This window comes from Zonotrichia leucophrys, chromosome 19 (genome assembly GCF_028769735.1).
Source record: "Zonotrichia leucophrys gambelii isolate GWCS_2022_RI chromosome 19, RI_Zleu_2.0, whole genome shotgun sequence".
Classification (NCBI taxonomy): Eukaryota; Metazoa; Chordata; class Aves; order Passeriformes; family Passerellidae; genus Zonotrichia; species Zonotrichia leucophrys.
The window spans coordinates 645,017-672,894 of NC_088188.1; the positions used below are offsets into that span (position 1 = coordinate 645,017).

General features: G+C 50.2%; 1 protein-coding gene across 4 annotated transcripts in view; it reads right to left on the reverse strand.

Moving 5' to 3' along the window:
- Positions 1 to 6,104: 6,104 nt before the first annotated feature.
- The window catches only part of MTMR4 (myotubularin related protein 4), a 57,361-nt gene continuing 35,587 nt past the window's right edge, over positions 6,105 to 27,878 (reverse strand). For all 4 annotated transcript variants that reach the window (XM_064729128.1, XM_064729129.1, XM_064729130.1 and 1 more), the window contains 13 exons: positions 26,340 to 26,436; positions 20,762 to 20,875; positions 15,244 to 15,440; positions 14,600 to 14,728; positions 13,482 to 13,593; positions 12,859 to 13,054; positions 12,224 to 12,409; positions 11,292 to 11,462; positions 11,033 to 11,187; positions 9,475 to 10,681; positions 9,031 to 9,141; positions 8,699 to 8,787; positions 6,105 to 8,312 (listed from right to left, as the gene is read on the reverse strand). In XM_064729128.1, the coding sequence (XP_064585198.1) occupies positions 8,135 to 8,312; positions 8,699 to 8,787; positions 9,031 to 9,141; positions 9,475 to 10,681; positions 11,033 to 11,187; positions 11,292 to 11,462; positions 12,224 to 12,409; positions 12,859 to 13,054; positions 13,482 to 13,593; positions 14,600 to 14,728; positions 15,244 to 15,440; positions 20,762 to 20,875; positions 26,340 to 26,436 (2,942 nt within the window). In that variant the 3' untranslated portion in view covers positions 6,105 to 8,134. The remainder of the gene's footprint in view (positions 8,313 to 8,698; positions 8,788 to 9,030; positions 9,142 to 9,474; positions 10,682 to 11,032; positions 11,188 to 11,291; positions 11,463 to 12,223; positions 12,410 to 12,858; positions 13,055 to 13,481; positions 13,594 to 14,599; positions 14,729 to 15,243; positions 15,441 to 20,761; positions 20,876 to 26,339; positions 26,437 to 27,878) is intronic.

The window sequence follows — 27,878 nt, forward strand, 5'->3', positions numbered from 1 at the left end:
ACGACTGCTCTGAGGTTAGCACTCACCACAAAGGTGATCATGGGCAAAAGAACCTCGGCCACTGATGCATTTGAAGGCATGACTGGACTTGAGAGGTCAGGTGCAATCAATAACTCCAATTTCTCACATAGCCCCTTGACTGATTTTTCGTTATTCTCTGATAATAAAGCCTCACTGCATTTCTCTGATCCAGCCCTACCTCTAGCAAAGGTTTTGCTAATAGTAGAAAGCAAACAGAACTAAACTTCAAATAATTATGTTCTAAAAGACCCAGGTGGGCATCTTTTCTTTTACTGCTCACACAGTGAAAAACCCAGAGAAATCTTCTTGTTGCTGAAGTCAACGAAGAAGTTTGAACACACATAAAAAGAAACCTTTTCACAAAGTTCTACTTTGAATTAATTTACTGAGACTTCAACAGTGATATGAAAAGAGTCAAGAATAAGATTGAAAATATATCCTTTATTCCCCTCACTTAGGAAATACATATTTGAAGTATTACTTTGCAAATAAGCTAATTTTGGTGCTGTGTCCTTAAGATGAAGGGAATGTTTTTATGTGAACACAAGAATTAATAAGCTTTCAGCATTCTGTATGTAACACTGCAGAGAAGGAAGGAGAGCTGAGAGATTAAGGGATACACGAAATCACAGAATTAAAGAATGGTTTGGGTTGGAAGGACCTTGAAGCCCATCCAGTGCCACCCCTGCCATGGCAGGGACACCTCCCACTGTCCCAGGTGCTCCCAGCCCTGTCCAGCCTGGCCTTGGGCACTGCCAGGGATCCAGGGGCAGCCCCAGCTGCTCTGGGCACCCTGTGCCAGGGCCTGCCCACCCTCACAGAATTTTTTTTTAGTAACTTGTTTCAGCTTCTCTTCTGAAGAATAAAAATATTTCAGTGAGACTGAAAATTTTAGCAGAACCATTTTGGATGAAAGCAAGAAGTCATTATTTTTGTACTTTCTGCTCTTCAGTGCATAAAAAATACAACATAAAGAAGTTAGACAAGAAAAAGAAGTATTAGCAGAATGAACTGTTCTACATAATATTTTTGACTAATCTTTGCCTTTAAAAACTTAACCTGGGAAAACATGAGACTGAGAACTGTTCAATGTGTCATCAGTTCTTTATTGTCCTAATTTTGCTTAATTAAAAAAAATATTAATGTTAGGCTAACAGTGACTAGTTGCGGACAAATGTTTTTCTCCTTGCCCTTAATCCTCAGCAGGGATTGTCTGGAAATTACCAGGGAATGATCAAAATCTGGAGGAAGGGCAGGAACACCAAACAGAGAACCTTTTGGCTTCAAAGGTTTCTCTTCTGCTTAGACTTTCCAATTTCTATCCAATTCTCACTTGAGATATACACACGACAGAGCTCTGCAGAAATATATGCAAAAATATCACTTTTAACTCTCTTTCTGACAAGCAAGTACAGAAATTCTTTTCATACCTGATGGACCTGAGTCCTGCCCTGAGGATGTGCAGAGCTGGAGAACAAAAGTGGAGGTGGGCTGAGCCCATTGCTGAAGTGCAGCCGGAGTGGAAACTCCTTTATCTGGGAAAGTTTGGGAATGTTCCTGTCTCTGGGATGAGGTTGCTGTGTAAAAGCATGGAAAGAAAGGAATAAAAGCGCCCTGAGTCCACAGTGCTGCAAGGGGTACAGGAGCCAGTGAAACGGGTGCTGGGGAGAGACTTTTCCCAGGCAGTGCAAGGCAGCAAGAGGAGCTGAGGCTGCACAAGCTCAGGGGGAGCAGGACCACCCGTGCTGCACTGGCCCGGGAGCAGGCTGTGTCCCCACCCTGAGCTCACGGTGTGCTGCAGTGGCCGGAGGACACTCAGTCTCCTCCAACCTCAGGAACAAGTCAGCAGTGCTCAGAAACGCACGGAAACCCCACGGTGTAGGAGCCACTAAAGCAGAGCAGTCATTCACAAAGTGATGTGTGTTAAACCTGACACCGTGGTAAAAACCCATTGAAATCACAAAGCCAGGCTTCACCAGAACTCCAGGGCTAGCAGCTCCTGGACAGCTTCGGGAGAAGCAATGGGCAAATCCTCTGGGTGAGCCTGACAGCACTTTATGACAAAGCAGTTTCTCAAGAATAAAAATTCAAAGTCCACTTTTTTTCCAGTCAGCTCAACTAGTTCAGTTTAGACAAAAATATCCAACACTGCCATTTTGTAGATACTCTCTTTATTTTTCTCTTAACTTCCTCTCTTGCTGATTATTTAATTAAATTAGCTCATAAGCTGTGACACTTTGTAGTAAATTTGTCCAGTCACTGTCAGCAACACCCAGGATCCCTGTGCTTGCTGAATTCCTACAAACACACCTGCATTCGTGCCTTTTCTGCAGAGATGTCACATGCCAAGCACGAATTTCAGGATAGTTCACACCAAAACGGTTCATCCAGCAGCTAGGCTTTCTCACCCTGGAGTTCTAAATGAATTTTTAAAAATAGCCTCACATTTACCTCTTTCTGTCCTCTGACAGTCCAGCTTAGATGGGGCTTGGAGCAACCTGGTCTAGTGGAAGGTGTCCCTGCCCATGGCAGAGGGGTGGAACTGGATGGGCTCTAAGGTTCCCTCCATGCCAAACCATTCCATGATTCTACGATGGAAACTAACTCAAGATGGACAACTTACAGTCATCATTCTGCAAGTCCACATTAAATCATTAAAATTCACTAAATAAATACAACTTGGTCTTGAAAATCTATTAAGAGTTAACATTTAGGACTGATTATTTCCTGCTCAGAAAGAGCAGAAAGTAAACATTTTAATTTCAATTAGTATTTTTACCATATATTAACAGAGAATGACCAGACATCTGAGAATTCCCTTGTTTATATTTTTCTTTTGGATGGGGAAATTATGATTGTCTAGTTTTAGCATATCAACAAGAAACCACAGGATGCCAAGCTAGGAGGAACAATTGCTTGACATGAGTTGTTCCTGGATGTTTAACAGAAAGTTCCATGTTGCAAGACATTTGGAACAGACTGATGCTTTGCAAACAAAAATATCTTTTATCTCTCAAATTACCTCACATTTACAGCAAAGCCATGCCTAAATCATCAGGACAGGGAACTGTCACCATGTCAGAACTTGGCTGCACATGAAACCCAATGTTTACCTTGTTCTGCCTTTCTAGAAACTGCAACTCTGAGAACCAAAGCTCCCTAAAGCTGCATCCCATAGAAAGAGAGGCCAAAAAATCAAAAGGTCCTGTCCTAGGGTTTGCTCGACCACTGCCCTGCAGTGCATCAGGCAGAGCAGGCTGCACTGAAGTCTATAATGACTCATCTTCATCTTAACAATGTTGATACCAAATCTTAACTTAAATTCTTCCTAACTTGGTATTGAGGTTAGTTTTTTGCTTTCTCAAATGCTTAGTTCTATTTTCTTGACATTACAGATGAAGTCCCACAGATACCACAGAAAACACGTCAGGAATCAGATGGGAATTCCTGCTCTTAAACAATAACCAAAAATAAGGATTAGGATACTCTGACCAGTCCTAAAGGTGGATGGTGCTGCAGGAAGCAGGGTGAAGGTGTCACAGCAGCACATGGACCTGCAGGCTACGGACAGACTGACCCGGGAGCCTGCACATGCACCTGCATGGAGAACAACTCCTTCCCTTCCCCGGGTGACCCGAGCAGCCCTCACAGCCCCGCCATGCCATCACAGCCCCGCCGTGCCCTCACAGCCCCGCCATCCCCTCACAGCCCCGCCGTGCCCGCACAGCCCTCATAGCCCCGCCATCCCCTGACAGCCGCGCCATGCCCTCACAGCCCCGCCGTCCCCTCACAGCCTTCACAGCCCCGCCATGCTCTCACAGCCCTCACAGCCCCGCCATCCCCTCAGGCCACATCGCCCTCCCGCGCTGGCCGAGGCCCGGGGGTGCTCAGCGCCCTGAGGGTGGGGCTGAGGTAATATGGCAGGAAATGGGAGCTGCCATGAGGAGCGGCTGAGGGAGCTGGGAAAGGGCTCAGCCTGGAGCAAAGGAGGCTCAGGGGGCCCTTGTGGCTCTGCACAGCTCCTGACAGGAGGGCACAGCCGGGGGGGTCGGGCTGTGCTCCAGGGAACAGGGACAGGAGCAGAGGGAACGGCCTCAGGCTGGGCCAGGGCAGCTCAGGGGGGATTTGGGGAAATTCCTTCCTGGGAGGGTTGTCCAGCCCTGGCACAGCTGCCCAGGGCAGGGGTGCAGTCCTCGCCCCTGGAAAGGTTTAACAGCCGTGCGGATGTGGCACTTGGGGACATGGGTCAGTGCTGGCCTTGGCAGTGATGGAGAACAGTTGGACTCAGTGATCTCAGAGGGTTTTTTTTCAATCTTAATTATTCTGTGATTCTGAAGCTGCATGAGCAGCCTAAGCTTGGTGAGACTAAAGCTGTGCACTGCTTTTGTCAACTTTTTTTTGTTTCAAATTATGATAACTTTAAACATACTGGAGGATGCATGCAGCATCTTTCATCTACAGACAATTATTTTATCTAGGGACACACAGAGACACCAGAGGTCCCATAAATAAATGGCAGCACCCCAAGTTCACTTTCACAGAAGCCCAAGATTTTGGGAGTGAAATGTGTGAACTATCACTGAAAACAGACACACACTTCAGAAAGTTCGGAAATCCTTCCTGCCTGTGTCCCTCACTTTGAACTGTCTCCTGCACAGGACTCATAGAGTTCACAAGGCCACACATCACGTTCCTCTTCCTCTTCTTCCTCCACATCCCTGGCCATTTCAGTGTTATCCATTAACACACCTGAGTAACCCCAGCCCTTGCCAGCCTGACCTGGCTTCTCACTACACTGAAATGTGTGTTTATTTTGTTGTGTGGCTGCTGAGATAGCGTGGCACATCACACGCAGCCCCAGTTGTTAATTCACCAAGGATTCCTGGCAGTTGGTGCATGGATGGGGAAGGCTTTGATGTCCCTGTTTGTGCTGGGTTCAGACCCATTTCGGCAGATATTGATTACCTCAGGTTGAACGTGTTGGCAACGAGGGCTTTATGTTCCTGTGGTGATAACACTTCCCTCCATGCTTAATAAGCAGGAGAGTTCAGTGCTCTTCGCTGGGGTGGCCAGGCTGACGTGCCACTAGCCACAAGTGTCCTAGCAGCTTGTTACTTAATAAATACTGTTTATAAATAATGATTTATCTTTTAACTGTGCATGGGGGAATTGTGCTGTGGTGTTTTCCTTGCTGGGAATAAGAAGCCAACAGGTCCCACCAGTCAGCCTTCTGCTGCCTCTCCAGGTGACATTGGGACTGCTAAAGATGGAAGTTAATAAGAAATGGCCTTTTCCTGCAAAAATGCTGGTCATGACTAATATTGAGCAGTGTTGCTGTGGCAGAGCACCCACCACAGGTGGGACCGCCATGCCCTGACCACCTGGAACAGGTGGTAGGAAAACATCAGTGAGGAGTGAGGGGATCATAGAATCAAAGAATGGTTTGGTTGGAAGGACCTTGAAGCCCATCCAGTGCCACCTCTGCCATGGCAGGGACACCTCCCACTGTCCCAGGCTGCTCCCAGCCCTGTCCAGCCTGGCCTTGGGCACTGCCAGGGATCCAGGGGCAGCCCCAGCTGCTCTGGGCACCCTGTGCCAGGGCCTGCCCACCCTCACAGGGAACAATTCCTAATTCCCAATATCCCCTCTATCCCTGCCCTTTGGTAGTGGGAAGCCATTCCCTGTGTCCTGTCCCTCCATCTCTTGTCCAAAGTCCCTCTCTTGGAGCTCCTTTAGATACTGGGAGGGGCTCTATGGTCTCCCCAGAGTCTTCTCCAGGTGAACAATCCCAACTCTCTCAGCCTTTCCTCACAGCAGGGAATCCTGCCTAACAGTGCTTCCTTAGAAAGAAAACAGCTCCTTGAGTCCTTACAGGAGAGGCTGGAAGGCCCTGGTTATCCTGGGAAGGACATCCTGCAGGTTTGTTTGGAAGAGGGCAGAGGTGTTCTGTGCCCTACCTGTGATTCTGATTGTGAGAAGGGATATTAAATCCCTAATGCACCTTAATCAAGGGGAAAGCAGCTTGAAACACCCTGGGCAAGCAGAACTCCCCACAGAGGAAAGAAGGGGCCAAACCCAGCAGCACTAATATAGAGATTTTATTTCAACTGTATCGAGTTGTACAGCACATTTTGTTTGTCACAATGCCATCAAACTGACTGGAGTTTTTGCCAGCACATTGTGACGCTGGGACTCACAAGAGCTAAAAGCAGTTTGGACTAATGGCCTGAATGGGAGGGCCAGCAGTACCTGGTTTCTGGCTTCCTCATCACTTGCAGTCATTCCAACATGTGCAAAACAGGAGCAAATCCAAGTTCCTTCTGCCAGGCCAATGATCACGCTTTCATGTTCAGCAATGACTGCAAGGTACAAGGCAGGGGAGAACCTGAAGCAAGGTGCCTTCTCTTCCCAGAGCCACGTTGTTTGTTCCCAGTATGGAAAAGAAGCACAGTCTAAGTACAGGGTCTTCAGAAGATGAGCTTCACTTACACAAAACCAGAGGCTGACAAGTCAAAGTGCAGGAAAGGGTCCTTATTTCATTCCTCCTGATGGAGATGACAAACCATTACTGCAAGATCTGGGAGATCACAACAGAGTCAAGTCCTTTGCCTTGTTAGCAGACCAAGGTCCTCCCTGCCACAAACCAAGTCTCAGCTCCTGAAGTGCAGAATATATTGGAAAGAAAACCTACATTTCTGCAAAGAAACACTCCACTTTCAAACTCTTCTTCCTGACTAGTATCCACAGATGCCTTACAGAGGAGGCAGGATGGATGCTCCTCAAGGGATCCAGGGATTACAAGCCCACTGAAGCCCACTTTATAAACCATTCTTCCTTTCTAAACCCAGTTCTTTGTCCTTAGGATGAGTTGGGATTCCTGCTCTCTAGTTTAAAGAAGAAGCAGAGAGGCATTTACAAGTTGGCAACTCTGAACTTTGACCACTGTACAAGGAGACAAAAAAGAAGTCAAATTCAAGAGGCATTTCAGGTAGCACTGGGGCAAGTCAGAGAGATTGTTTCCACCACTGAACAAATGCCACACGTCATGGTTCTCACTGCAGCTGTACATCCTAAAGTGAAAAGCACAGACCGTAGTGTCTATGTCAGCCAGTGTCCTTCCCCACCCCCAATTTGGTATCGATGCTTCATTCTCCCTTCTTCGGGTTACATTAAGTGCACAGAAATATATAGCAGCATTTGGACTGAAACCCTCACATACACCAGACAGCACATTCCAGGAGGTAAAACAACACATTATGGCCTATACCCTCAAGGTATCAAGTTTTCAGGATAAAGAGCAGTAGGAAGTGAAGAGCTGAGGGCAGAAAAGGGGAGGAGGAGCAACACAGGAACATGAGTTCTGTTTCCATGCCAGGAGAAGATCAGGGTGCCATTCCTGTGTTAGCACCAGGCTGTGCACAACCGCAGACAAAGCAAAGGGGCAGAGCAGAAGTGAAAAGCCAATCTCCCATCTCCCCGTGGTGTTGGGGGCAGGGACAAAGTCCAGTGCGACACTGATCCCAGCGGAGCCTGAAAATGGGCACGATCTGCTCAGCCCTTTTCAGCTGGAATGAATTTCTCTTCAGAGCCCGAGAGAAAATCAATTAGTGATGGCTAGTGAGTCTTGTTCACCAAGCTGATCGCAAATCACACTCATGGGAAGAAAATCTACAGATCTGCTCCAGGCTGAGGCCCTTCCAATGCCCACGGGACCATCGGGAGCTTGCCCTCTTCCTTCTTACACAGCAGCCTGCCTTTGGAGGGGGAGGTGGTTCTAAACATGCCTTTCTATTGCTTTGGGGGGACTTTGCACAGGCAAACAGGTGTGAAAACGTTGCTTTCCAGACCACAAAAGGAAGAGGTTGTGATCTTCTCTCAGCCCTAGGCCATCAGGGCTACAACACACGGGCCCACCAGCTCCGGGGTGGGGACACAGCAAACTTTGATCTGAGCTCCTCTGCTCCAGCCCGGCAGCGAGGCTGCTGCAGACAGTGCATTCCAGCTTGGTGTTCAAGTGTTGCACCAAAGGCCTTCACAGTTACCCTGGAGGCAGAGTCACCCTTCAAACCCATGAGAGAAAAGGCTGGGCTTAGACAGGTCCTTTGTCTGGCATTCAGCTGGAAGCTGTGGCAATGGGTTTCTTCATATGTTGGCTCATGAGCTCCCTGGCACGAGACACTTGGATATGGTCAAAACAGGAGTTACAAACGAGGACAGGGTCGTACAACTGCTGATCAGGGATGGGCAGCTTCAGATGGCAGCAGGTAGCACAGAACACATTCCCACAGTTCCTGTCAAGGAGCAAGAAAACCAGTGAGAAGAGAGCTGAGACCACCACAGCAGAACTTCAGCAAGTTCTGGTCCAGGTCAGGGCAAAGCACCAGCCTGACTGAGGATTGTAAATATGTTTTTTATACTGTGGTCAGCAGTGCAAGCAAATTGCTAGTGCTGACAGGGACTCACTGCTGTCCCAGAAAGGGATCAAAGGCCTTGGAAAAATAGAAACAAGAACAATGTAGAATGGAACTCTGCAGGGAACTGATGAGGCCTGGCATGTAGTGGAAAGACCTAAAAGCTTCTCCTGGGAGCTGGAGGGAACAGACTTGGCAGAGGGGCATTTTGTGACACCAGGCCGAGGGGAGGATGGGCCCAGAGCACTGAGCACTGACATTTTTACCTGCAGTGGTGCCTCCGTTTGGCCAGCCAGAACTCACAGTCACAGTTGAAGCAGTGTGAGGCCATGTGGTCTGGGACCCACCGCGTGACCTAGGGCAGACACCAGTTAGCTCCCATCTGTAACCCCCCAGTGACAGCTCTGGGCAAACTGGGGGTGGCTTTGGGCCACACCTCACAGTGAGCCTACCCCACCTGAGCCATTAGCAGCAGAGATGTGTCAAGGACATGCTCACTGCCTCACTTCCAGGCCACTCTCTGCAGCTGTGCCCACCCAGGTCAGGTGCAAAAAACATTCCCTCCCACTGCATCACAGCTCCATGATGGGACACATACCTCAGTCTCCTTCTTATCCACAGGTTCCCAGCTTGCTTCTGACAAACATTCCTCACTGTGGTCCGAACAGAAATCCTCCGTGTCACTGCCGTCTGATTCCTTAAGACACGTCTGCAAAAGGAGACCAGGTCACCAATTCCCTCTGCTGCTGGGCACACACTCCAGGGCACGCCCTGCTCCACACACCCTGTGTGCTGGTGAGGGGCACCCAGGTGGCTCCCGAGCCCCCAGACATGGGGCAAAGCATCCATGAGTGTGTAGGAGTTTGGTCCTCAAGCAGCAGAGATACCACTGGGTGGAGGAGGACATGGCCAGGACAGGGACACAACTGACAGAGGAACAATCTTTCCCACCCCCCCAAAAGGTATGGAGAGCTGTGTGTTGGAGAGGGAGGTGTCCAGAGGTACAGGGACCCGGCGTGGGGCGGGAGCGGCCTGTACTCACAAAGTCATCCTCGTAGTCCATGGGGGGCTCGGCCGGAGGGGCGCAGAAGTGGCGAATGTCCAGGCGCAGCTGCAGCTCCCGCACCTGCCGGCGCAGCTGCTCCACCTCCTGCTTGTAGCTGGCCTCGATCTGCCGCAGCCGGTGCTGGATCACATCCGTGGGGAAGGGCAGCCCGTCGTCATCCGGGTACACAGGAGGCACGGGAGAAGGACATTTTGGCGGCAGGTGCTTGGGACCAGAGGCTTGTTTCAGGTGACAGGGCAGCCACAAACGGCTGGGCTTCCCGAAATGTGCGCTCACATGGCCAGCACAGGCTGAGGGCTTCCCACCTTCCCTGCCAGACCATGGCCCACTGAGGCACAGGCCTGGGGCTCGCAGGGGTTTGCTGCTCAGCCTCTTGCTGCAACAGCCATAGGAGAGGAGGTGTCTGGGGGTGGGCTCCCCGTTGGGGAGCGATGTCACCATGCCTTGAAAACTGTCCCAATTGCACCCCAGGAAGGAGAACTCGCTGCTTTGGCTCTGGGAAATGGGCTTGCGCCATTGCTCCAGCAGGACCCTCCCCGGCTGGCCAGGCTCCTCGAAGGGCATGCTCTGGCCAGCATCACCTCTGCCCTTGTCTGCATCTGGGCATGGGATACCCAGGGCAGGGCCTGGGATGTCCTGAGAAGGGGTGCCTGGTGCCAGGGACTCCTGGCTGGAAATGTCTGGGCAGGTGGTGATTCTTTTAGGACAGCCTCCTCTGTTGGACACAGTGCCAGCAGCCTTCAAAGGTTCCTGAGGACAGGTTTCCAAATGCCTTCCAGAACTGGTGGAAACCTTGTCACTGTTTTCCTGTCCAGAAGGATTAGGATCTGGACCTCTGCCATCCAGTTCCTCCATGAGTGTTCCATTTCCCTCTTCCACCTCCACAGGGACACTACTGGCTGGCAGAGCAGACTGGCTGCCCAGCTGCCTGCCCGGTCCTTCGTGCTCAGCATGGCTGCTGCCTTGCAGGGAAGGGTTCTCCTCCTCCTCCTCCCTGGGCTGTGCCTCTCCTGTGGTCACTGCAGCACCTTCACCCCCTTCAGTGTTGGCATGCCGGGCCTCCAAGCCCACCCGCACCTCCTGACAGTGGTTGTTCAGGTTGGGGTCACTGGATGTGCGGGTCAGAGGGCTGCTGGAGTCACAGGCTGAGAGCAGGTCATCCATAGATCTTGTCTTTGGTAATCTAGAACCCAAAACCAAAGCAAATCTTACAATAAACCCCCCAAAACTTCCCTGGTTTCACTCAAAACTGAGATGAGGACAGGGAAATATTCCCCATTACAGCTCCAGCGGTCAGTGGAGATGGGCAGTGCAGCTACAGGAGCTGAAATGCACAACACCACAGTGTGGCCTCCTGCCTTTGGGGTGCAGCAGGGACCTCAACTCTTTCTCTAAGTGTCTGGGGCACTGCTATAGAGCTCTTGCTCCTACAAGGAAGATGAGAACAATAACAGAGAAACTACAAGAAACTACAAGAAGGGCAGGAAGATCTGTGGGTATGCAACACCTTGAGCCTGAAGCTTTAAGCTCTTACCTGTCCAAACACCTGCCACTGAAGTCCTGGCTCTGAGATCCGGGGGGCATGTAGATGTCCATGTCCTCCTGTCCCAGAGGATGTGGCGAGGAGGCCGGGAGGTACACGGCTGTCCAGAGGTGCAGGGCGCGCACGTGGCACACGGGATGCAGCACCTGCAACAGCGTGGTCAGAGCCCGACGCCTCGGAAACCCCTTAGCCCCTCCCCAGGGGCTGCCAGGGGAAAAGCCTGCAAAGAGGGGTCAGGAGCTCCACTGACCTGCTCGGATCCGGGCATGTAGAGCAGGTTGTGGAAGTTCTTGTTGCCAGCCCGCAGCAGGGACCACACGGAGCACGTGCGCTTGTAGATGTTGTGCATCTCGCGCTCGCAGGGGCTGTTCCCCAGGAAGGTCCCGTAGAGGCAGGAGTACGTGTGCTGCACCAGCTTCACCTGCGGCGGGGAGGGGGAGCCACACTCAGAGCCAGGGGAAAAGGGGGCTCCTGCCTGCACGAGATGGCTTCCCCTCCTCTGGGATGACTCATGCACTGCCTGCCCTGGGTGACCTCACTGCTGTCCTTGCTTCCACACTGGGCAGGACAGGGATCACTTCAAATGAAGGGAAAGTAATACTCAGCTGATACCAAACCCATCCCTCTAGAACCAAATGACTCTCTAGAACCTTGTCCTGCATTTTTTGGTAAGACAGAGATTAATTTTTTTCCTCTATTTTTTAAAAAACATTTCAGACCCATATAGCTCTGAGATATGCAAATCAAACCAGTGCTGCTGCTGGCATCTGAATTCCCTGGGGTGGAAAGTGACTGGAGAAGGGATTCAGGAAAACCAGAGTATACAAACTCTCCACCACCCCTTCACAGGAGAACAGATTTGAACTAAAAGAAAACAAATTTAGATGAGATGTTACAGAGAAATTGTTCCCTGTGAGGGTGGTGAGACCTGGTCCTGTGGCTGTCTCATCCCTGAAAGTGTCCAAGGCTGGACAGAGCAATCTGGATTAGTGGAAGGTGTCCCTGCCCATGGCAGGGGATGCATGGAATGAGATGGGCTTTAAGTTCCCTTCCAACCCAAACCATTCTGGGATTCTGTGATCACATCACAATGTCCCAGGTTCTGCAGACCCCCTTTCTTTCAACTCCAGTACTGTAAAACATCATGACCTTCCCTTTTCTCTGCTCACATGTATTTCTTACCAGAAAAGCTTCATTAAATTCGAAGAGGCAGGGAAATTGCTTCAAAAGCTGATGCACAGCATCCAGCCACTGGAGAAAAACTGGGCACTGCTCATTCTGATCCTCCACCTTTTCCTGGTGACCACAGCGATCCCCAAACTTGTGACCAAAGTCCAGCCAGTCTGATTCAACGAGCACCTGGAAGCCCTGTGATTAAAAGAAAAACAGCTGCAGAGACTTTGCCGAGGACATGTGGCAGGACAAAGCAAGCCCCATCCACCAGTAAAGGCTGGGAAGGAGGCTACTGCGGTGCCTGGTTTGGGAGCAAAGCTCACCAGGGTTGAAGGTTTCCAGACACAAACTAACAGTTGTTATGTCTGTGCAGTAACCAGCTCAGAGAATTCAGAGCAGGGAAGCAGCTGAACTTTGAGCACAAGATGATATTTCCCACGGCACTTCCCCAGGCTGGGCAGAGGAATGACGAACAGTTCACCCAAAACAGGCAGGAAGAGAACAGGGAAAACTCAACACCCACCACAGCAGCTCAAAAACACCACTAAGCTTATTCCCAAACGCAGTGCTGCTCCTTTCCACGGGGATTCCAGGATAAAAGCTGCCTTTGAACAGACATGCACTGCACCAGAACACAATCCTACCTCCATGGTCCTGTAGTAAGGGTCCAGGAGAATCTTTGCCAGCGCCACAATCTGCGGGGTCCTGTCCCAGCCGTCGGAGCAGTGAACCAGCACCGGACGCCCTTCCCTGTCCACGGCACTGGAGACCAGCACTGCTGCCTTCAGCATGACAGACAGATGCTGCAGCCACTTGGTGCTCTCCAGGGCTGAAAGCCAGCTGCAAAGGGGAAAAAAGGCAAGAATGGTTCCTTAGCTCTCTAGTGAAGAAAAAAAACCAAACATTTTAATTTCAGTTTTCCTGGAGTCCTCAGCAAAAATCAGTCTTTTCTAAAACATGTCCCAGAGGACTCAGGGAGCCTGGGAAGAAGGGAAAAAATCCAACCCCAAATTTAATTATTCTCAAATACACCCAAAATTTAGAAACCCCCAGAGGATACACACAACCAGTTGACACTGAGACAGTGCCACAATCCCATCTGGATTAATGGATCGAAATCAGCAGCATTCAAGTGCTGTGAACATTTTCCCATCCCTCCATTTTCTTAGTTAGAAACCTGGGATAAAAAAAGGAAAACAGAGTGGAAACCCCCCCCCAGGTTACTGACAGATATGGCATCAAACTCAGCTAGAGAAGAGTCACTCACTTGCTGGGGTCTGGCACCTGACTGCAGACAGCACGCAGGTACTGGAAGCTGTTCCGGATGGAGTGGATGTTGGCCATGCCCATGAACACAACTTCACAGTTGGGATAATACTCTGACACAAGAGACAGGAACATTTAGAGAGAGCTAGGGAGCTACAGAACATTCTGAGCTGGAAGTGACCCACAAGGGTCATCAAATCCAACTCTGCTGCTACTGCAGCAACTGCCTCCACACCCCAGTGCAGCCACCCCTCCCACACCACCCCTGGTGTTCATTGAGTCACTCAGGTTGACTCACACGGTCATTTCCCAGCACTGCCAAGGCCACCATGTCCCCAAGTGCCATATCCATGGACCTGTTAAATCCCTCCACAGAGGGGGACTCTTAACACTGCCCTGGGCAGCTGTGCCAGGGCCTGACAACACTTCACTGAAGAAATCTTCCCCATATCCAACCTAAACCTCCCCTGGCACAGTTTGATGCCACTTCTGCTCATCCTGTGCCTTGTTCCCTGGGAACAGCAGAGCCTGACTCTCACCTGGCTGCCCACTCCTGTCAGGAGCTGTGCAGAGCCAGAAGGTCCTCCCTGAGCCTCCTTTTCTCCAAGCTAAGCCCCTTCACCAGCTCCCTCAGCTGCTCCTGTGCTCTAGACCCTTCCCTAGCTCCATTCCCTCTTTGTGGTCTTTCTTGTCCTGATGGGCACAAAAGTGACCCCAGTGGCCAGATAAGGGGGACTGTCACTGCCCTGTGAGCACTTTATTGCTGGTACAGCTCAGGTGTCATTGACCTGCTGCCCACCTGGGCACACCCAGGCCCATGTTCAGCTGCTGCTAACCAGCACCTCCAGGTCCTTTTCTACTGGGCAGCTTTCCCGCCACTCTGCCCCTGCCTGGAACATTCCAGTGGCACTGTTGTGAACCAAATGCAGGACCTAGCACTTGGCCTTAATGAACCTCATCCAACTGGCCCTGGCATGTTGATCCAGCCCCTCCAGATCCCTGTGTGGGAACATGCTCCCAGGGACCAAGCACCAAAATGCTGTCCCGCTCCCCAGCTGTGCCCTAAGAGCCACTGCCAGGCTCAAGAGGAAGATCTGGGATGTTCTTGGCCCTTGGTACCTTCGCATTCGCAGCCTCCTCCCTTGGCCCTGTTGGCCACGGCTGCCGTGTAGGACCTGGCATCGAGGATCAGCAGCTTCTGAGGGGTTCCTGCATTCTCCACGCCCGAACACGCTGTCAAGGACGAGTCTGCAGGGACACACAAGGACTCAGCTCGTGGCACCTCCCTCTCTCCCCCCAGTGCCACCGTGAGCCCAGAGAGCCCAGCACACACCACAGTCAATGGGGCCAGGGTGTGTTCTGCCCCCGGACATTGGGGTAAAGCCCCTCTGCCATGTCCCCATTGAGGAGGGCTGGCAGGACCCCTCTGCCATGTTCCCATTGAGGAGGGCTGGCAGGAGCCCTCTGCCATGTCCCCATTGAGGAGGGCTGGCAGGAGCCCTCTGCCATGTCCCCATTGAGGAGGGCTGGCAGCCCCTCTGCCATGTCCCCGTTGAGGAGGGCTGGCAGCCCCTCTGCCATGTCCCCATTGAGGAGGGCTGGCAGCCCCTCTGCCATGTCCCTGTTGAGGAGGGCTGGCAGGAGCCCTCTGCCATGTCCCCATTGAGGAGGGCTGGCAGCCCCTCTGCCATGTCCCCGTTGAGGAGGGCTGGCAGCCCCTCTGCCATGTCCCCATTGAGGAGGGCTGGCAGGAGCCATCTCACCGAAGTCGGCGTCGCAGGGCTCGCTGCCGTCGCTGCTCCCGGCCTGCGGCGCGGCGCCCGCCGCCCTGGCGCCGGGGTTCAAGGCACAGGCTTTGGCAATGGATGTCACCAGGTACTCGTCGTCGGCGTTCCGCCAGCCCCACCAGCTGATCTCGGGCTGGCTGCAGCGCGCGATCACCGCCCCGTTGCGCACGTGTCTGCAGGGACACACACACCGAGCCCGCTGAGCCCCCGCGGTGCGGGGCCGGCCCGGGACAGCTCCCTGTGCACAGCCACAGCTGAGCTCTCCTGGCTGCAGCTGCTCCATCCACAGCACTGACTCTCATCGAGGAGTGAAACAACCATTTTTCATCACCTCAGCACTGACAGAGAGGCTAAACCAGCCTCATACTTTTATTTACAATAATATAAAATCATGTAGGTTGGAAAAGACCTTCAAGATCCCAAGTCCCATCTCTGACTTCTATTTATATATATTAATATATCCTGTAACCTATAAATATATAAAATAGATATTATTGTATATAGATATGCCTGTATTTATAAACCAGAGAGAAGAACTTAAAATCATTATGGTTTAATTTATAAATACAGTCATATCTATATACAATAATATCTATTTTATATATTTATAGGTTACAGGATATATAAATATATATAAATAGAAGTCAGAGATGGGACTTGGGATCTTGAAGGTCTTGTCCATTCTATGAAATAGAATGGAATATTTTTTGGGAAAGTATTAGTTATTTCATAGAATCATGGAATAGTTTGGGTTGGAAGGGAGGTTGAAGATCATCTTGTTTGACCCCCCTGCCATGGACAGGGACAGCTTCCACTTGATTTTAAGGCTGCTCTGTTCTCTCCTTCTCCTTATTTTATTCCTTCCTCCAATTCCAGACCCATTGTTAAACCATTTCACATATCACCTGTAAGTTGGGAAGATGAGCTCACTTGGCATCAGACCAGGGAGTTTCTGGGTGGAGGCCTGAGCTGGTGTTTATCAACAACCCCTAAATGTGAACCCTTCCCTGGCTGTGCTTACTGACAAGGAGATCTGAAGTAGGAATCAGTGCATTTCTCACATGAACACACTGGTCAAGTCATTCCCAACTGGCCTGGGAAGGGAAGGGACTGTGATGTGACAAAGCTGCTGATAGAGAATGACCCAGAGAGTGTGAAATTTAGCATTACAAGTGAAGAGTATTTACAGATGATCAAAGCATAACCGCAGCTGTGACATGGAGCAGTTTGGTGCAGATCCCAAAGGCTTTGAAGTCACTGGGAAGCTCTCAAAAGCCTCAACTCGGTGCTCAAGAGAAGCAAGAAGGTTAAGGATGTGCTAACAGTTACTGGGAAAGGAGTAAGAAATAAAATATTATGGATTCACATCTTAACCATCCTAAAATGACACAAACTCCTCTCAAAAAGGATCATGTTGTAGTTAAACCAAGCTCCAGAGATGGGTGGCACAGACACAAGCAAGCACTGGAATGGCCATGCCATGTTTCAGAAACACAAGTATTTCTTGGACAACAAACAAAACCAGAGTGGACTCACAGCCACAGCGCAATGTGGAACTACCAACTGGTTCCAACACTTGGTGGCAGGTTCACCAAGTGACCATGAGACAGTCACCCATTCTCCCAAATGGGTGTAAGAAATCTAAGATAGCAGATGCTCCGAAGATGCACCAGGAAAGAGCACCTGCATCCCTGTCTCATTTGTTACCTGCAGCATCCTGAGGTGCTGCTCCTGCTGCCTGGTCCTTCCTGGAGATGGGAAAATGAACTCCACAGCCCTGAACCAGACCCACACACCAACCATGCTCAACCATCCCACCACCCCTCCTGCAGCATTTATCTGGAGACCACAGAGTCAAGGAATGGTTTGTAGTGGAAGGAACCTTAAAGCCCATCCCATTGCACCCCCTTCATGGGCAGAGACATCTTCCACTGTCCCAGGTTTCTCCAAGCCCCATCCACCCTGGCCTTGGGCACTGCCAGGGATCCAGGGGTAGCCCCAGCTGCTCTGGGCACCCTGGTGCCAGGACCTCACCACCCTCACAGGGAACAATTCCTTCCCAGTATCTCATGTCACCCTGCCCTCTGTCAGTTTATGTAGCTTCCTTAATGAGATCTCACAGATAATAACAACGAAGACTTTAAACTGAAGCCTTCCAAAGAAATAATGTTCATGTCTGGCCAAGTCAAAACACCGTGGGGACCCTTTACTTGAAGTGCTGCTCTGTTTTGCAAGGTGACTTGCACAGCAGTCACTCCCAGGAGATCTATTCCTGCCTTCAGGATCACTCAAGGATGGATAACAGAGAGCAGCAAAGGCTTTGTTTATAGTAGTAAATGAAACAGAGCCAAGGTGTGGACTTAAGCACCAGCCTGTGATCATCCAAGCCTGTTTGTGAGCCACCCACAGCTCCTGGCCTGTGCCAAGCAACATTTTCCCAGACAGCTTGAGCACGTTTTGGGAAGGGCAGGTGCTGTGCCAGGGGCTGCTCCCGGCAGGCAGCCTGGGGAACAGGACAGGGCGCGGGCACTGCAGCTGCAAAGCTGCCCGTGTCGCCACGGTCGCGCTGAACTCACAGAACTCTTGGTAACACAAACCCCTGAGCCCTGAACAACGGCTGGGGACCTTCAGGGGACACGGTGACCTGCCAGCAAACAAGGAAATGTGGCAGCACCAGGGCGTGTGAAGCCACCAGCAAGCAGAAAGTACAGCAGGTGCCAGCAGAGGAACCAAAACCACAGATGAGCTTGCAAGGAGCTTCCCAGGGCAGGGGAGCACCAGAACCCGACTCTGCCTTCCCTGCACATCTCCCCAGCACCAGCACAGGAGCCATTTAAGGCCTTTTCTTATGTGGGAGTTTTGGGGAGGTTTTTCTCAAAGGAAAAAGTTTCTTTCTTGAAACTGGAATGTCAGAAAGTGCCAGAGTGTTTTAACTAATATGGAGCAAATGATTCTTTAGGGATCCTCAGTTTAGTTTTGACTAAACGACTCAAGACCCTTTCATGGTCCAAAGCTGCAATATGAAGTGCCTCTGTAGTTTATCAGTTGAGTTTTTCCTCACAGAACTATTCTGAGCACAAGGCTAGAGCACATCTGATACTGTCAGCACATGCCATTTAACCTCCAACAATCCTCCACAATGGATTAATACATAGTTTAGTGGAAGGCAGCAGCAGGGGGGCTGGAAGTAGACAATTCTCAAGGTCCTTTCCAACCCAAATCATTCCATGATCCTATGATCTCCCAAGTATCTCTGTTATTTCCTGGACAAGTCAAGGAGCTTGGTTTACAGCACAAGAAAGAGCCTGGAGAGGGTTTACTGAGCTGAGCCTGAAGGTTCCCAGCTGAGATGTGTGTGTATAAACGCTCCATTTCCACATCCCTGGGATAAACTCCTGTCTCACTGTGGCAGGATGTGAGAGCCGAGAGCGAGGCTCAGCCGTGGGGGGGAGCAGGGCCCGCTGTCCCCTGGCAGGGGATGCTGAGCATGGGGAGGAGCATTCCTGCTGCCACAGGCCCAGGGTCTCTTCAAGGGGGCTGAGCAGACACAGCCAGAATTGCCACACCATGCCCGACTGCCTCTCTACTTAGCTAAATAATTGATTGCATCCTTTGCCTTGTTTTAGAAGTGGATTGTGCCTGGAGGCTTCTGCATCTCTCCTGTGCATCTCCACTGAGGACTGAGCTGGAGACCTGAATTTCTGTTTTACTTAATAGCTAATTTATACTTTTTTCAAGAAATTTGATAATGGGATACCTTTGGTGTCATGTTTTACAGCTCTGACTGGGACCCAGTGAGATCAGCCTTATTCAAAAGCTCTGAGGTCTGTCAGAGTCCCTTGGGATGCAGGCACCCATCCATTCTCTCCTGAGCTCCAAGTGAGGAGGAGGAGCTGAGTGTCAGGCTTTTCATTTCCACACAGCACAAGGCATTGCAGAAGCAGCCTTGACCCTCAAGGACCCTCCTGCTCCAAAGACTTCAATCTTGAGGGCAAAGACTAAAAAAAGTGCATGAAAATCAGGGACACATGGGCAAGCACTTGCCTCATCTTGTAACATCACTTGTCAGCGTCTTCTAATCTGATCTCAGGCTGCAAAGGGTTGTACTCAGCTCATAAATTACTGGGTACCATTACAGAGATGTAAAGCAAGGAACAAAATAATTGCTGGAGTAGGAAAAAGACATGGCTTTGCCCTGGGGTGGGTAGGCACAGTGGGACAAGCTCCAGGACCAGGCCATTTTTAGCAAAAGGAATCACAAATACAATTAACTTCTGAGCTGAGCTGGCTACAAGGAGGGAAAGGCTCCATCCGATAAGCTGTGCTCATTCCCACTCTGCTGCAGAGCTGAGTTCCAGAAGGAACACACAGTGTTTTGCCACATCCAACAGCAAGCCAAGAAGTGTGCTGATACAGAGTTAAGGTACCTGTAAATTCACTGGTTTTCCTTCCTGACTTTCCTATTTTCCAATTCAGCTCTGATCTTTTAAGGTATTTTTATATTTGGATTTGGTGACTGCTAACACACAGTCTAAGGCTACAAACCATAATGTAGATTTTACAACAGCACAACTGCCTGGGTGCCTCTTTCCATCAGCCTGCTGTTGGTTTCAAACACATCAGTCTCCTGGGAGATACATTTAGGTTAGGGTTAGGGTTAGGGTTAGGGTTAGGGTTAGGAACCAGCCCCTACTCTGCAGAGCCCTGCTCCATTGACTGCATGGCCTCCTGCATCCCCCTCTAGATTATTTCTGGAAGCAAGGTCAGGGAATATTTCATAGGATTACAGATTATTCTAAACTCAAAGGGACCCCCAAGGATCACCCAGTCCAACCCCTGGCCCTGCACAGACACCCCAACAATCCCAGCCTGGGTATCCCTGGAGCTCCTGGAGCTCTGGCAGCCTCAGGGCTGGGACCATTCCCTGGGCAGCCTGGGCAGTGCCAGCACCCAACCTTTCCCTGAGATCCACCCTAAATGTTCCTGACACAGCCCTTCCCTTGGGTCCTGTCCCTGGTCATCCAAGAGCAGAGATCAGAGCTGCCCCTCCACTGCCCCTTGTGAGAAGCTGCAGATTTGGGCATTCCCAGGTCTGTCCAGGCCTGCACACCCTGCTGAGCACAGGGCACCCAGCAGGCTCCTTTTGGCTCAGATTTCTTTTCAAAGTAGCAGCCAGACAAGGACCAACGTGTGGAAAGATTTTGAAACTCTGAGAGAACTTTAATTTGACCTCATCTTGCAACATCTCCTGTAGGAGGAAAGTCACCCACACCTTCAAATCTGACTGAGAACAGCAAAGGACAGTTCTGGAACACTGCTTCTCTCTTCTGGAAAACACCCTGCTGCAGATGGTGCTGGGAGAAGGAGCCCTGGGAGCAGGCAGGAGGCAAAGCACAAACAGCTTTCCTGCCATCCCTGTCCAAAGCCCCTGCAAGACTGTGAGGACATGGCAGCTGTCATGGCTTTGGGGGAGGGAATTTGGGTTTGCATTTACCTGTACACCACCACAGGGATCCTCTTCCATGACCTGAATGAAGCCACATTCTCCAGCTCCTTGTCAGTGATCCAGACAGGGACCAGCAGCTTCTGGGGATAACTGGAACAAAGTCTGGAGAAGAGAAAGCATGAAAGGCAAGATGAGGACTGAGCAATCAAAAATCTGTCCCAGAGCAGCTCACATTTCCCCAAACTCAACCTGCAGGATTTTGTCTCTTCCTCCTCATATCTGTCTCAGCACAGTGAGACAACATGTGCTGTCAGGAATGCGCTGAGAGAAGACAGCCTCCTTTCACCCCAGGCCTCATCTCTGGCCTCATACTAAGTATCCTAGTACTTCTCAGAACACCTTTGGAACAACCACTGGATTTAAGAATTCATGAGGGTTTAGGGGAACAGTCAATAATTTACATTAAGTTTTTGTTTTCTTGTAGCAGGTACACACAGAACTTCTGGTAAAGAATAGCCAATCACTTTCTGCCTGAGAGAACAGGATACATTGTTCAGTGAGGAAGACACAAATCTGCCCAGAAATTTAGCAGTGGGGACTTGGGGGTATGCAAATAAAGTGACAGGAGTGAGATCTACATCATAACTTGTTTGTTGGGTGCCAGAAGTCAAATTCTTGTAGTTATCTGAACACGCACCAGCAGTGAGAGGAGAACTCTGAGAGGAGAGAGCACTGTCAGAGGGCAGGGTGACATGGAATATTGGGGAAAAATTGTTCACTGGGAGAGTGGAGAGACCCTGGCACAGGGTGCCCAGAGCAGCTGTGGCTGCCCCTGGATCCCTGGCAGTGCCCAAGGACAGGGCTGGGAGCAGCCTGGGACAGTGGGAGGTGTCCCTGTCATGGCAGGGGGTGGAATTGGATGGGCCTTAAGGTTCCTTCCACCACAAACCATTCTGGAATTGTAGCACACACAGAATTCCAGGAGTGCAGGGGGGGCTCTCTGGCTCCTGCAGCTCCTGCCCTGCCCCTGCTGCTCCCAGCACAGGCCAAGGGCAGGCTCAGACACAGCAGGGCCTGGGAGCTGGAGCAGCTGAGCCCCTGCAGCCAGGCGGGCACAGGAGGGTACATGGCAAGGAACATCAAAGAGCAGCTCTGGCTCAAGGTTATCCCACATCATTTAGCAGGAATGTTTCAGGGTAGATGGGGAGCAATGTGAGGAGGGTGAAAGGATCCAGCCAGTAAGCTCCAGAGGATGGTCTGGTGTTCCTGAGCCCAGGCTATTCCAGCTGATGGCAATGACCACAATTCAGTATTAGTTTATAGTGCTAGTGAAGAACTGCCTGCCACGCTGCAAAATGGCACTCCAGTGTCTAGACAGCTCCTCTGAGAGCCCCAGGCAAAAAGCAATGGTGGCTAAGGGATAAAAACAACTGGGTGAGGATGAGGAATTCAGGAAGCAAAATTAAAGCTGTCAGTTAAGAAGGTGAAGTCCAGGTTATTTGTGGTAGGATGTCTGGGCTTGGACATCTCTGAAATGCCTGAGATTCCTTAAGTAAAGGTGGTCACGAAATTAGAGAAGCAGTGAAGCATGACTGAAGATGCAGGAATGTGGGAGAGGGTTAGCACCTGTTCAGGTCTGGAGGAACTTCTGGAATAGCTGAGTCTATACGTGAACAGGCTCTGCTGAAGTGCAAACAGTTCCCTGGCACCTCAGATGAAATATGGGTGATGTTTTAAAAGTACAGACTGGGGAGAGGTAGTCCAGAAGAGGCTCAGGAGTGTATCTTGCAAGAGTTAAATCACTAAAACTCTGCAGCCTTAGGGAAACACTAAGATAGAAATCAATAAAGTTCAGGTAGGAAACAGGACATCTTTAAGAAGTGAAGCCAAATTCAAGCAGGGTGCATAGAAACAGGGAATAAGGTTAAGACAAAGAGACATGTCTTTCTAGGCTAGAATTCCAGAGGAATACAGTAGAGGAAGTGAAAACCCAGGATAAGCAATTCTGTTGGCTTAACAGTATCTTATAAACCGATACAAGGAAGGATATCTGTGGCACCTTACTTTTCAGGGTACAAGCTTTATAGGAAGGCCTAAATAGGCTGAGCTTGTGAACAAAGTGTGGGCAGCTTCCAGGGGAAGGTGGCAGTGACAGTGTAATACTCAGAGTGACCAGCATCCACCAGAATGTGCACAGATCAAATCCCAAGCCTGAAGAGAAACAGGACAGCATTGAGACAACACTACCAACCCCTGGAGTGACAGTAATGGCATCCACAGGGGCTGGAAGAGAAGCAGAAAGGCTGCAAGGGCAGAAATTCCCATGGGAGACTTGTTTTGCTTCCACACAGGTCTGAACTAAAGGTGACATTTTCAGACACACACAGGTGTTTCTTGGTGCTACCAGTAAAATCATCAAGTCTCTGACTCTTCCTTTGGACCTAAGCTGCTCCAAAGCAGAATAACTGAAAACTCCCTTTGTTACAGCATTCATCACTCAGTAGATTCAGTCATGTTTTTAGAGGGGATGAGGCTCCCACAACAGCAACAACAACAAAAAGGGTCAAGTTCAGGGCACTTGGGGTTTGAGTCAATATGGCTCTTGGGAGGGAGGTCACTCCTCATGTGTGAGAGCTACCTGAAACATCAGTGAATGAGCAGATAGGGCAAATTTAGATTTTCAGAAGGGGTTGTTTGAAATTTTTTGTGTGCCTGTGTTTTTAAACGGGTATGTCCCCACAGAGCTGAAGAATGCCCCTTTAGGAAACAGCTGCTCTTGAGAAGATCAAAAATAGTTCAGAAGCTCAACGATCATTTTTCACCACAACAGGAGTCCTAAAGGAACCACCTGCAGCGGGGTGCCCTGGAAAGCCCCAGGACCAGCCTGAGCCAGACAACAAAGGGAAACAGCCTTGAACTGTGAGGTCTGATGGCAGGAGAGGGCAGCTGGAACAACACAGGAATCAGCACCTGTGAATGGGGATTGATGGAGAACCTTCTTAGCACAGAGATAACAATGAGGGAGAGGAACCATGAATACTCTGGTTTGGAAGGGATCCATGAGGATCGAGTCCAGCCCCTGGCCCTGCACAGGACACCCCAACAAGCCCATCCTGTCCCTGAGAGCCTTGTCCAAGCTCTTGTTTCACAGAAGGCAAACACATGTGCCACTAACAGTCCTCACAGACTTACTGTCCACATGTTCCTGTGGCAAATCCAAGCAGGGACAGTAACTATCCCCTTCCAATGGTATGGATACTGTTAAAATTTATAGAGAAGTGTAAAAAAAGACAAAATTTGAATTAAGAGCAGTCTCAGAGACCAGTAGGAAACACCATCTGGCTAGAGCAGTAACAGAACTCCAGGCAAACTTTCTCCTCATAAACTCAAAAGTTAAATAAAATCACAACTGTAAAAAGATGAAACCTAAAAATGAGCGTCAACACTGGAGGCAAAGTGTTTTTGGTGTTTTCCTTTTTCTGAAGGAACTACATGTGTACCAAACACCAGTGCTAAGGCTGATATGAAACAACTACCTCAGAGAGCCTGTGTGGACCAGATGGGCAATGCTGGAGTGATCCCATTTCCCTGGGTATAACACCCCTGAAGATGTGAGAGCCAGGGAGAGACCATGTAATAATTTTATTATCACTGTAGACTTTTATCAAGATTGAAGGAGTGGTTATTATAAGCTTGTATTGCTCTCACTTTACGAGGGCTGTCGCCAGGAAGGAGATAATAGTTCCCAGATAAGGACATCTCAGAACAGACTTGAAAGACAAGGAACAAAGCCATTACCTTGGAGTATCCTGTCTTTAACAACACTGTTTTGCCAATGCAGGGAAATAAAAGATAAAAGGACTATAAACAGTTAAAAAGTAACCTGATCCCTGTGAATAGAGGCAGGTGGTTATGATCAAAAGGCAGGGCAGGATTTAAAGCTACACTCCCCCAGCAGCAAGAGAGAACTGGTTTGAGTCGCACAAGGCAATTGCACCACCCCTGAGATCCTGGGATGTCTGCAGGAAGCTGGGACCTGCAAGGATCTCCAGGGAGGAACTTGGCAGGTGGAGGGAAGCAAAGCCAGGCCCACACCCAGCTTGCTGAGGTTTGTTTTAAGTCCTTTCTTCCCTGGTTTGATTGGAAATCAAACACCTGTCTTCAGAGAAGGTGGTTAATGGCTGTGAATTATTGGCCACGAAGCAAAGCACAGATGGTCAATGGAAGCTGAACCTCCTGAAATAGTCAGAGGGAACCACACCCCAAGACCCAGCAGGGAAGAAGACCCTACACACAGAGACTTTGTCTAGGGCAGGAACCCAAAGGCCGTGCCCTCCAAAACAGAGGAGTTCAGGACAACAACTTTTATTTGACAACCTTGGAGAAACTGTGTAAACGCCAGCAAAGTCATGTGAACAGTCCCAAAGCAATGATGTGGTCAGTGGGGCAGAGGTAAAATGGAAATCACCCCCCAAATTTAGTGCTTGTGGCCTGGATTCTTCAGGAAAAGAGAAGAGGCAGCAAGCTCCAAAACTGGGATTTCCACAGTCCAGTGTGAGTGAGATTTCTCATGGTGTCCACAGGAAACCAGTGACCTACAACTGTCCAATCCATAGGTGATGGGGATGTCTGGACTGGCTGGGACAGAGAGGAAAGGCTCAGGGATACCAGTGGTTTCAAGAACAGGATTATAGGAAATGCACAAATGAGTACGTCCATCAAAGTTTGAAATCCCATTGGCTTATGCCACCTGCTGCAAACAGTGCAGCTGCCCTTTTCCAAGAGTCCTGAGCTCCTGCCGGAATAGAAGGCAGGCTGGAAACACTGATTAGTGGCAAAAGGTCCCTTCCACTGTGAGAGTAGGAAAACCTTGCAGAGATTTCCACCCCAATGCCCACAGGGAACACTTTCAACACTGGCTCAACCGAAATGTGACACAGTGATGGAGAAGCCCCTGTGGGACGTGCCCAGCACACCACCATGTTCCCAGGGAATGCTCTTTGCCCTTCCACATTGTGATGCTCCCAAGCTGCACTTTGGGACTGCCACCTCTTGTTCTGCCATGTGCCACTGCCAGAAGTTTTACTCCATGCCCTTTGGGAATGCCTTGCCAGCAGCTGGAGCAGATCACCCTTCAGCTTCTGCTGCTCCGACTGAACGAGCCTCGCTCATTCCCAGACTCCTGGGCCTGCAACAGCTCTCCACTGGCTAACCCCAGCTCCTCACAGAGCTGAACAGCTGCCTGAGTGCATGAAAACTGTGGCTGTTATGTCAAACTGAGCATTTTAGAGAGGAGGACTGACCACAAAGACAAACCCACAATGGATGGACCTCCAGACTCCCAAATATTTTCCATGAGGAACAAGAGCTGATAAACTACCTGAGTCAGCATTTACAGTTCCTGCTAGCTCTGATGTTTGGACTGTATTCCCTGTCCAGTTCCACGATGTGAAAGGCAGAAAGAAAAGGGATCTGGCTCATACTGTGATCAGCCTGGGGGCTCTCAAGGCCAGGAAGGAGGATTAGCTGGAGTTTGCCTCACCCACTGCTCCGCATGGGGATTGCCAAGGGAAAAGGAAGGCAAGAGGAGAGCGGGGAGGGGCTGTGATGAAACACAAACACTCACTTGTAGTTGTTGTTGATGTCAGAGACACGCCAGGCGTTCTGCAGGTCGAAGCCCATCCTCGCCAGCTCCATCTCAAAGCGGAACCTCACGTGGTCCCCTGAGGAACAGAGCACAGGAGGTTACTGACAGCACACAGGAATCTGAATCTGTTTGTGGAACTCCACAGCAACTGGCACAGGCTGGAGAGAGGCACAAAACCACAGAAAGGTTTGGCTCAGCAGGGACCTGAAGCTCATCCTGTTCCACCCCCTGCCATGGCAGGGACACCTCCCACTGTCCCAGGCTGCTCCCAGCTCTGTCCAGCCTGGCCTTGGGCACTGCCAGGGATCCAGGGGCAGCCCCAGCTGCTCTGGGCACCCTGTGCCAGGGCCTCTCCATTCCCTGATTCAAGAATTCCTTTTAACATCCCATCCAACCCTGCCCTCTGTCACTTTAACACTGTTCCCCCATGTCCTGCCACAACCCACCCTTAAGAGAAAATCTCTCCCTCTTTTCATAATCCCCTTCAGGCCCTGGCAGGGGCTCTGAGCTCTCCCTGGAGCCTTCTCCTCTCCAGGTGAGCACCCCCAGCTCTCTCAGGCTGGCTCCAGAGCAGAGGAGCTCCAGCCCTGGGAGCATCTTTTGGGCAAGGAGAAACTCATGGGCAACTGTATGGCAGAAATAATTGTGCTTCAGAAGGCAGGAAGACTTGACCCTCACAGGGGTACCTCTGCTTGTTTTGTCAAGTCAGATCTCATCTCAGGGCACATAAACAGCCTCTCCATGTCAAGGGGGTGTATGAGGGGTTAATTTAACCTGCTTCTGCCCATGTGGCAGAGACAGCTTCCAAAGTGGGTGTCGGGAACCCTATGGCAAGGAGCACTGAGCACCCACCTGAGGCAGTTCCTTCCTCCAGACTGCTCTCAGACACTGACTCAAGGTTTCCTCTGTTGTGTTTTAGCCTTGCCTCACTAATTCTGGATGCCTTTGTTGCTCCAGTGTCAAATCTTGTTAATAAATAAATACTGCAAAGCTCTTTACCTCAACCATATCCTGCAGCAACAACTTGAATCGGTGAGTTTATTTACACTAAACACTTTCCCTAAAGGAAACACAGCAAATATCTCTGCTAGGGTTTGGGGTATGGTAAGGAGACAGAGCTTACCTTTCCTCTATCAGCTTCCCTTGGAATAGCTGTATTACTGAACCCCACCCTCCACCTCACCTGTCTTTGGACATTTGATTCAGGCTACTGTTGCTCTCCTCTAGGATCAGCTCATTTTTCAGTCTAAAGCCAGGTTTCTCACTCATTTTAATTCTGTTTTTAAACACCCTCATCATTGATAAGACAAAGCAACTGCAAGCAAACTTTGTGTTCCAGGGAAGGGAGGCTCCCAGTCCACACGAGGGCACCAGCACAGCTCTGGTTTTCTCTTCATGGACTCAAAGCTTTGATTTGCTTTGATTTTCTCTTCATGGACTCATCCTGTGTGAGGATGAGCCAGAGCTCTCCACCGACCTGATCCTGGCAATGTCACAGCATTTTTGGGTGTTGATGAA